Source organism: Dryobates pubescens, chromosome 4, assembly GCF_014839835.1.
Source record: "Dryobates pubescens isolate bDryPub1 chromosome 4, bDryPub1.pri, whole genome shotgun sequence".
In the NCBI taxonomy this organism is placed as follows: domain Eukaryota; kingdom Metazoa; phylum Chordata; class Aves; order Piciformes; family Picidae; genus Dryobates; species Dryobates pubescens.
The window spans coordinates 20,891,483-20,898,566 of record NC_071615.1 but is presented as its reverse complement, the minus strand read 5'-3'; the positions used below and the strand labels follow the sequence as shown (position 1 = coordinate 20,898,566).

Here is a 7,084-nt window from a genome sequence, read left to right as displayed (position 1 = left end):
TAATCCAAAGGGGACAATGTTACCAGCACAATTCTGGCCTAAGCCATGACTTTCTTTCTTGCAGATGGACTTCCACAGGAATCTGCAGTGGGTCTTCAATGGCTTCCACTGACCCAGGATCCAGAACTGGTGCTGCAGGTAAGCCTTCATATTAATCAAGACTTTGAGCTGTTCTTTGGAGCCACTGCTGATTTTTCTGAATTATCTATCTTAATTTCTTAAAGAAATGAGGCTCTGTGACCTTGCTCCCCTTGTATGTTCACCTGAGAGTGCCTAGTCATTCAGGTCCCACTAATTTGTGACACTGTTGGCCAGTTTCAGGCAGCCATCCAGCTGGGACTGAACTCCTGCCTGCAGACAGCCCCTCTGAATAGGTGTGATTGTGAGCTCTGTTCACTTCCTGTCCTTGAGGGTCACAGACCACAGAGATGAATGTACAGTCCAGTGTGTTGATGCTAGTAGTAGATTTGGAAGCCTTGCCGTCTGGGCTGCTTGCCTTAAAAACCAAGACAGCCTCAACTTTCACATAGTAGGGACTTAGTCATTAGCATCTGTCACCAACCATTCTGGCTTAGAAATGGCTTCATTTCTTATTTCTTAAGAACTGAAGACCTGGACATTGCTTTGAGGGTAAGTTTTCAGAATCTACCTGTTTGTGCTCTCGTCATAAGAGGAAATGATTTGTTTCAAAACAGGACAAATAAGGTAGTTTCACTGCTTCTTTTTGTCTCTTAAAACAGAAATCTCCCCAGCAGGAGTCTAATTATTGGGCTGATTTTCACTAAAATTTAGGTCTGGTTGTTGTAGTTTTTCTAAGTAGCTGCTGGAGCCAAGCTGGCACAAACAAATGGACGGCGACCATTATCTCCTCGATTTGGATGAGAACTACTCCTATGAGTACTCTGCGAATGAGAGCAGCGACGTCTGCGAGATGGGGGGCTACTTAGAGTTCTACACCCATCTCACCACCGTGCTCTACACGCTGGCCTTTCTCATCAGCCTGCTGGGGAACACTCTGGTGTTATGGATCCTGCTCAAATACGAGAACCTTACATCTTTAACCAACGTCTTCCTCCTGAATCTCTGTGTCTCTGATCTGGTCTTCTCCTGCATGCTGCCCTTCTTGGCAGTGGACCAGTCCTTCGGGTGGGTGTTTGGTGAGTTCCTGTGCAAGGCGGTGAATGCTGTTTTCTCCATTGGCTACTACAGTGGTGTTTTCTTTCTGACTCTCATGACCATCCTGCGGTACGTGTCAGTGGTGAACCCCCTCTCCACTTTGAGATCCCAGACGCAGTGCTGTGGCCTTCTGGTGAGCTTGGCTGTCTGGACTGGTAGCATCTTAATTGTGGTGCCCGAGGTGATTCAAACCACAGTGCAAGAGACCTTGGAAGGGGATAACACCTGTGATTATGCCAGCTGGAAATGGAAGAAGGTGGACATTTATCAGAGGAATGTTCTCTTCCTGCTTTCCTTTGGGGTCATTGTCTTCTGTTATGTCAAGATCCTGATAATCCTGCTCAAAGCCAGATCTCAGAGAAAGCACAGAACTGTGAAACTCATCCTCATTATTGTGGTGGCTTTTTTCCTGAGCTGGGCACCTTACAACATCCTCAGCTTTCTGATTACTTTCCCAGCACCTAACTGTCAGTATCAGAAAGACTCCAGCCTCGCCTTTTACATCAGCCGTAAGATTGCTTTCTCCCACTGCTGCCTCAACCCCGTGCTCTACATGTTCATGGGAGTCAAGTTCAAGAGGCATTTGCTGCGCTTATACAGTCAGTGTTTGCCCTGTGGCTATGGCCAAGTCTCCAGCCCCAGGATCCACTCTGAAGGTAAATTCCACTATGAAGGTGCATCCATCTACTGAAGCCACACCTCACCACTAGTATAAAACCTGGATGAACCTTCAGATTTTAAAAGCCCTGGAGAATCTCTGACTTCTAGAGAAAGGCACCCAAAGTCACCCCTTGCAAACATGCTGGGTATGAGAAAGTGGTTAAAAAAGTATTTGCAGTGGGATGGAGAGCTGAGAATTCTGAGAGGTGACTTCCTTGGCCTGTCAGTCTGTATGAGCTCTGTTCAGTGAGATGGGTTCTGTCCCATTGGTAGTTTCTTTGCAGAGTTTAAAAAGAGAGCAAGTGTTATTCTTTGGGAGCTGAGCCAGCAGTGTTTATAGAATATACACACTGCTGCATGTAGCTTTCTTGGCTGATTTTAAATACTTAGTTTGCAGGAAGGTGTTTCCATAGCTTTTAATGCTTTTTACATGTTTATCAGTGCTGAACTCATTGGTTCTCTCTTCTTGGGGCTTTCAGGATTTACTGGCCTGACAGTAGCTTCCTTCTGATTACACCAGTCCAGCTTGCTGCCTTTTTTTCTCGTGGAAATTTACCTTCTTCACCAGAATTTGGTGGGTTTTTTCCTCAGGCAGTGCACCACACAGTGTGCACTCCAGTGTAGCTGAATGACAAAGCCTCTGGGAACCAGAATATTTCACGTCCTAGCACTGTGTGGAAAGCCAAGGTCACTCTGAAGTGGCACCAAACAGTGGTTTGGCAATGGTTCCAAGCAACAGTTTGGCTTTTGGGGCAGCCATCTTGAAGTGTCTCTGTACTGTTTCTGCTCTACTTCTCTAAAGATCACCCCAAGCAGACAACAGAATCTTCTCAGTTGCTGTATAGCTAATAAAAGACAGAAACTCGGCACATAGTACAACATCCTCTTTCTGATGGTATCCAGAGACAAGAATACCAAAGGAATAGCATGAGAATGGGGCAAACATCTATGGCTTCTGTCCAAATAGTCTTCCTAGTTCGTGCTTCAGTGTAGCTGACAGAACAAAGTGATCATATCTTGTCCCCTGTCATCAGATGCACCTTCAGCCCTAATATCCCATTGCTACAGTTACTGCCTGAAATTTAACAAAGGTAAAAGGTTGCTTGTTAATCCCACTTCTGTTCAGACAAACCATAGAAAGGTAGAAGTTATCCTTTGTCTAGTTCTGGTGGAGACCAGTTTTTGGCTCATTTGAAATGAATGTGGCTGTTTCTGTGTGCTTCAAGAGACTTTGGACTGAGGACTCAATACCATCAGTTATGAAGAGACAACCTACTGGAAGACAAAGGAGTCCAAATTCTTCTTGTGCTCTTCTGGTAAGCCAGGACCACTCCATGGGCACCAGTGAGGCTTTACAAGAGGAAAATGCTGTGACATGAGTAAAAAGTCTCCTGTACCTACACCATTTCAACAGTCATCCAATTCACTGTCCTGGGGCTACATTACCCCAAACTCTTTACTTTTATTGCATTTTAAACTTATCTAAAAATGTTCAGAAGTATAACAGGAGCATGAAAGACTTCAATGATCCTGCTCTGCTCAGTTTATAAGGAGTTATTTGTTTGCAGCTTGAGCATCTTTGGTTACAGCCTGTCTGAGCATGTAAAGAGAATGCTTAACGTGACCCAGCTGTACTGCTGCCTTCTGTAACCAAAGTAACAGCATGTGGAAATGTCCCCTCCTGATCCAATGCAGTGCACTAATAAACATTCAGAAATTCAGTGGCATGGTACATTATGGCTGTTGTTCTCTGTCTTTCATAACCACCTCTTGAAACTAAGGTATTTTCAAATGAGGAAGAATTTCATAGATGAATTTATCTTGGAGGAGATACCTGGTTGCCATCCACTCCTCCACCCTGCTCACAGCAGTTCTGTCTTCCCAATTAGACAAAGTTGCCCAGGGCCTTGTCTGGTCAGACTCTGAACATCTCCAAGAACAGGGACCTCATAACTCCTCCAAGTCCCTGTTCCAATGCTTAACAGCTCTAATGTTTTGTTTTTTTCTCTTCTACATGAAGAATATTTTTTTTTCACTGCAGCCTGTTGATGTTAGCTCTTCCTTGCCCTCTCTCTGTCTTCTCATTACATAACTTGACAAGAACTATCAGATCCCTTCATAGCCTTGTTTTTCCCTGGGGCTTCCTGCCAATCTAGTCTCCTCATATGCCATGTGCTGCTCCAACTCCCTAACCACCTTGGTGGTTCTCCTTGGTGGTCTTGTATTGGGGCCCCAAAACTGAATGTGCTACTGCTGATGTGACCACATGAATGTCAGGAAGGAGTGAATAAAGTATTCCCTCAACCTGCTGGTCATGCAGTTCCATATGCATTGAAGCTATCTTGATTGCCACAAGGAAGTATGCTGGTGTGGCTTCCATCTTTGTACAAATATGTTACTAAATATCACTGAAGACACAGGATGTGCCCAGTTCGGGTCTAGAGATGAATTGTCTGTGCTTCTCTGTCCTTCTGGGAACTCCAGATGCTTGGAAAATACAGACTGCTCTGGGCAGAGCATACTCAAGGGACCTTGCATCTTCACTTTCAATCAGTTAATCAACTATTGTGTGATCTGAGCGAATGCAGAACCGAGAGACAGAAATTAGTGAAGTGAAAAAGGAGAAATTAATTGCTTCTGGAACACTGTTTGGGGACAGGAGCAGTGTCACATTGAGTAGTCACAGTACTACAACTCTTCTGCAAAGGACCTGCAAGTCCTGGTGGGCACCAAGTTAACCTGGCTCTTCCTTATCATTGCTGGATCAGTTGAACTGGCACCAAACCAGTTCAAAGTCTTGGTGTCTCCTTTGAAATGCAGCCAGCTCTAACCAGCAATAGCTCCTAACCCTGATGTACTCAGGTAGAAGGCAGTCTCAGAAACTGACCTGATAGGAGCAGAATATTCTCCCAAGCCCCTCAAAACCGCTTGTTTAAAATGCCAGAATTGCTTCTCAGGTTTTTCCAGAGCTTTGCTGGTTCTTTTTACATGCCCACTTCCAGCTTTCTATCTATGGACAATTATTTGTCCACCTATTCAAAACAGAATGCAAACAAATGCAGAAAGTGCTTCCAAAGCTTTCTCCCCACAGGCACAGAAGACCTCCGGTGCTAGCAGCAGGCTGTTGCTCATCCTGGCTACACTGACATGTTAATCCAGGCAGGATGACAGGGAAACTGCCATTCGCTGCTCTCAAGTGCCTAGTGCAAGCAACCCCCTCCCCACTTCCTAAATAACATCAATTCACTCTTTCAAACAGTAAAAGAAATTACATAGTGCATGTAGCAATGGGAGCCAGATGGAACAAACACATCTCATGGATATGTACTCAGAGGTGGCTATGAAACATTCACGGTGCCCAACAGCCACAGGAGACTTTTTGTCTGGGGGGGCAGGTGTGTGTGTGCTTTTTTTTTGTTGTTGTTGTGGGGGTTTTGTTTGGGGTTTTTTGTTTGTTTGGTTGGTTGGTTGGTTGGTTGGTTTGAGGTTTGGGGTTTTTTTTGGTTGGTTGGTTGGTTTTGGTTTTATAGGTCTTAGTTATTTAAGAGGGTTTGGTAAAGATCTGCCCTAGTCAATGAAGGACCAAAATGCTGTCAGCATGAGATGTTTGCTGGCAGTATGTAATTTTACTTTGCAACTGTGGCAGAAGTCAGAGGTCACGCAGATCTGAGCTAGTTTTTATTGAGTTCTGATCAGTAACACCAGGTGTGGAATCTATTGATCAAGTACAGGTGTACTGGTGGGCAATACTCTCTACTATTTACTGCACTTTAAGTATGGGATCCAAAAATTAGTGCTCAAGCCTACTGCACATATCTTAAGTGTTATCTGCATGCAAAAAATGTCAGGGTAACACTCCATCAACTAGGGAAAAGATTTTTCCCAACAAAGACTTTGCTTGCTCTGGGATGCCTGACATTGCCTATCATAAAATCAGTCATAGAATATTAGGGGTTGGAAGGGACCTCCAGAGATCATTGAGTCCACCCCTCCTGCCAGAACAGGACCACCTAGGACAGGCCACACAGGAACACATCCACAGATAATGCCTTCCCCCACCCTGGGCAGCTTCCAAAAAGCAAAACTCTTGAACCTTTTCTGTTGATAAGAAATAAGAAAATACAAAAAATTCTAAGGAAGGGTTGGTCACCTGTGAACCTAGTTGGAGCCAGCATATTTTTCTCTGGAGAAATGGATGTCTTTATAAGCTGGCAATAATTCTGTAAGTACTATCAATAATTAAATATGTCTGAAAGTAGCTTCTCACTACATAATTAAAAGGAGGAACAATCCTCTCCACTTGACTATTTTGGAATGAGAGGTAAAAACACACAAAGATTTGTTGGAAATATATTTAAAAATAAAAAATCCATTGCAGTGAAATTACCTGGGATTTGCTTTATCATTATTTACAGCCGATGAGCCCAAGGTTGCTTTTGGAAGACAGCCAGGTGTCTACAGATCAATGGAAGGCAAACTTTTGTTTTCAGCAGATGCTCCTGGCTCTGTGCTGCATGAGGCAGCAAAGTGTGTCAAGCAAAGCGAGCCTGAAGGTTGCTTCTGAACTATGTAAAACATCCCATTGTGCTTCATAAGTCACGTGCCCACAACATGCTTAGCCCCATAACCAGCAGTTCTGAGGACATGACAGTGTTTCTGAGTTATTCAAACCTATACATTAGTTGAAGGTTAATCATCAAAACTCAAGGCTACTTAGTCATCCTTAAACTGAGGCTGAAAAAAGGAGGGTGATGGAGCTGTGTCAGTGACTATGTACTATGTACATTTCCTCAAGAGACTTGAAAATAGGTTGCTTTGATCTTATGACTGCCTGAGCTGAAGTTTATGACAGTAATACAGTCACCAGCGTTGTGCCAAGAGTTGATGACAAACCATTTGGGCACAAGCTGCATTTAAAATAATTTCTTCACCAAAGCAATGTGGTATAAAAGCAAAGGAGCTTAGTTTTCAAGTACACTTCAAAGTCCAAACCTACTGTGACCTCTTTCAGATTCTCCTTTCAGAGAATCGTACATGTTGTGGAAGGGTTCAGCTTTAAAAAGTGGACACAGCTTGCTGGTAGAAGCCTGGTGCTGGGAGATGGTGTGGAAGATTAGAAACCCTGACCCCCCTGTTCCCACTCTCACCCTGCTTTAGAAGCAGCTCCCACAGGTGGGTGGTTTACATGCACTAAGGGGGTTCCAGTTTGACAACTGCTTTCTCCCAGTCTCTTACCATGTATCCTTTA

General features: G+C 44.1%; 1 protein-coding gene across 1 annotated transcript; it reads left to right on the top strand.

The window, feature by feature from the left end:
* Positions 1 to 847: 847 nt before the first annotated feature.
* Positions 848 to 1,887, top strand: XCR1 (X-C motif chemokine receptor 1). The gene has a single exon (XM_009898345.2). It carries the CDS (start codon positions 848 to 850, stop codon positions 1,865 to 1,867), a length of 1,020 nt encoding a protein of 339 aa, XP_009896647.2. The 3' UTR covers positions 1,868 to 1,887.
* The last annotated feature ends 5,197 nt before the right edge of the window (positions 1,888 to 7,084 follow it).